This window comes from Citrus sinensis, chromosome 7, assembly GCF_022201045.2.
Source record: "Citrus sinensis cultivar Valencia sweet orange chromosome 7, DVS_A1.0, whole genome shotgun sequence".
NCBI classification, from domain to species: Eukaryota; Viridiplantae; Streptophyta; class Magnoliopsida; order Sapindales; family Rutaceae; genus Citrus; species Citrus sinensis.
In genome coordinates, this window is record NC_068562.1 from 28,066,942 (window position 1) to 28,069,700 (window position 2,759).

At 36.5% G+C, this 2,759-nt stretch overlaps 1 protein-coding gene across 1 annotated transcript; it reads right to left on the reverse strand.

Annotated features, from left to right (window-relative positions):
- On the reverse strand, window positions 1–1,866 carry LOC102615630 (cytochrome P450 CYP82D47-like). Its single transcript, XM_006464235.4, has 2 exons — window positions 895–1,866; window positions 1–783 (listed from the first exon to the last, which is right to left on the reverse strand). The coding sequence occupies exons 1-2, from the start codon at window positions 1,837–1,839 to the stop codon at window positions 160–162; spliced, it is 1,569 nt and encodes a 522-aa protein (XP_006464298.2). The 5' UTR covers window positions 1,840–1,866; the 3' UTR covers window positions 1–159.
- Between the last annotated feature and the right edge of the window lie 893 nt (window positions 1,867–2,759).

A 2,759-nucleotide genomic window follows, 5' to 3' on the forward strand; every position in this document is an offset into this window, starting at 1 on the left:
TAAATAAACACACATCTAATCGCTTCTTATTGATAACACAACAACTTACATTCTGGGGAAAAAAAAAAATACTAAACCCTCAGGGTAATAGACATGATCACATCTGATCACTTCTTATTGGTGATACAAAAACATACATTCAGTATTGCAGAAGCCAAATTAATCATATAAAGAAGCAGAAAGGCGTGGAGTAAGAAGCACTTCAAGTGGAGTAGCTTTAGCATAGGTCAAGGATTTTGCCTCTTCCATGTCAACTGGTGCATCTGATGGGGTTGCAAAATCAAACCCATGTAGTAATGAAGCAAGTATTAGTGGCATAACTTGAAAGGCAAACGAAATTCCAGGACACATTCTTCTACCACTTCCAAATGGTATAAATTCAAAATTCTGTCCCTTCAGATCAACGTCCTTGTATTTTGTAAGAAATCTTTCTGGCAGAAATCTACAAGGCTCCTCCCAAACTCCTGGATCACGCTGAATCTTCCAAGCATTAACAATAAGTTGTGTGCCTGCAGGGACATGGTAACCACTGATGTTGCAGTCTTCGATAGACTCGTGAGGTACTAAAAGTGGCGCAGCGGGGTATAAACGCAGTGTCTCCTTGAGGACGACCTGCAAATAAGCTAAATTTATCATGTCTGATTCATTCACTTGTCTATTTGTACCAACGTGAACGTCTAGTTCATTTTGAGCCTTCTCTAGAACATCGCGGTTGTTGAGAAGTAGGGCGATAGCCCATGTCAATGTTACTGCGGTAGTGTCTGAAGCTGCTAAGATTAGAGACTGCAAAAGTAGGAGTCAGCTCGATTATATATATAAAATAGCTTTTTGCCAATTGACATGTTATCAATAATTTTTGCATTAGCTGTGCTTAAGTTTTTTTCAGGACAATACCAGGCATATAGCTTTAATAACAGTGTCAGTGTCATCGCCACCAGGAAGCTGCTTTGTTTTGTCATCAAACAAGGACAGCATCACATACATAAAGTCTTCATCTCCCTTAACCTCGCTAGAACCTCTTTTGCTCTTATGCTCATCCAACCATCCTTGGAAAACGAGGTCAAATTCTTTAGCTGTCTTCTTCATTAATTTCTCGTATCCGCCGATATCCAGCCATCTCAGATACGGTAAAGCGTCAGACACCACAAACTTACCAAACAAGTCAAAAAAGTCGGTCGCATGCTCTTGAAAATCAGAACTGTCTTGTGAAGTGTAACGTTTTCCTGCAATTATTCTCATGATAATATCAAGTACAATCCCCTCAATCCAGTGATTCATCTCCACTGAAACCTTATGTGAACTGCTCCTTTTGCAATTCTCGAATAACCCTTTGATTGAAGCCTTCACTTCAGACTCTCGTACATGTTTCAGCTTCTGAAGTTGTTTGTTTGATAAAAGCTCAATCGTGGCCATCTTGCGAGACTCTCGCCAGTAGTTGCCGTATGGGCTGGCAGCAATGGCCAAAAAATTGTACCCTAAGAGATCCATGGCCATTGATCTGGGACGATTTGCAAAGGGTTTGTCGTTGATGGTGAAACATTCTTTGGCAATTTCCCAATTGCTGACCACTAAAGCTCGATTCAAGCCCATTTTCATAGTGAATATTGGACCGTATTTATCAGCCATGTCTCCCAAAAGTCTATGAGTTGGCTCTTGCCCTCCAAAGAGATGTAAATGGCCAATCAAAGGCCATGCTCCCCCAGCCACTGGTGCTTGATGAGGAGCTTGTGTGTCTTTTGTTCGCCCATTTAGTGAAATCAAGAGTAAAAGTAAGAGAAATATTACAAAGCCTGAAATTATTGCAAGAACAGTTGATCCTAGTGTAAGAAATATGGCCATTTCTAATTGGTTTTTGTTGGCTGTGAGGCTCTGATCTGAATGAAGAGGTTACTTCAAATCATGTCTGATATATAGATATAATTTAAGAGCATATAGCGTAAGGTCTGCAGTAAAAGTTTCGTCTAGTCAATGATTATAAGATAATTACAAAATTGGCAATATACCCTTAAAATGCTTTAAACACTTTTATTTTAATAAAATTTTATATAACTAAAATACTTATAAAGTAATTGTACTATTAAGGACAAGCTTATAAATCAAACAAAATATATTTTACTTTTCCCAATTTTATTAATTTGAGTCTCTGAATTCTTACATTTACAAATAATTCCCATACCTAGGGGGAGCGAGAGACTCGTCTAAGATATAACAAAATTCAAACACTTTTTACTTTTCTAGTCAGTTTGTTGCTTTGTGAAATCAAGGGATGCTTCTAAAGTCTTAGAAAATGACGGTTTACTACTTTAATCCATGGCTAACATAAAATTTCGATGACCAAGTCATTTTATTTTTCATTTTCCAATCCAAATTCATGACTCAGGAACCAAAGTCTTGCAATTTTTTTTTCTTCTGTTAGGTTAGAAATGTGAATTATGAAGGATAACTTTTGCTCATTCTTTGACTGAATGACCATCAAACTTTGCCCTATTGTTAACCATTGAAACAAATGATGATAGATTAATATTGAGAAAAATAATTAATTCAAATAAAATTTAATATTTATGTGGGAAGGAGAATAACCCCTCCATTGAGTTGGTTGGCATTTCCTTCTCTTGATGATGAGATGAAAAAATATAGTCTTTATTTAATTGATATAAAATTATTCTAGTGTAAATTATTATTACTGTTATTAATTCAAAGTTTTGTCCCCCTAAGTCAATATTCTTGTGTGTTGTAAGAAATCTTTCTGGCAGAAATTT

Bases quoted from the DNA above. Each gene is read 5' to 3' on its own strand.
- LOC102615630 (XM_006464235.4), bottom strand. From the start codon at position 1,839: ATGGCCATATTTCTTACACTAGGATCAACTGTTCTTGCAATAATTTCA. The intron at 784-894 runs GTATTGTCCTGA...CTACTTTTGCAG, and splicing joins TTATTAAAGCTATATGCCTG to TCTCTAATCTTAGCAGCTTC.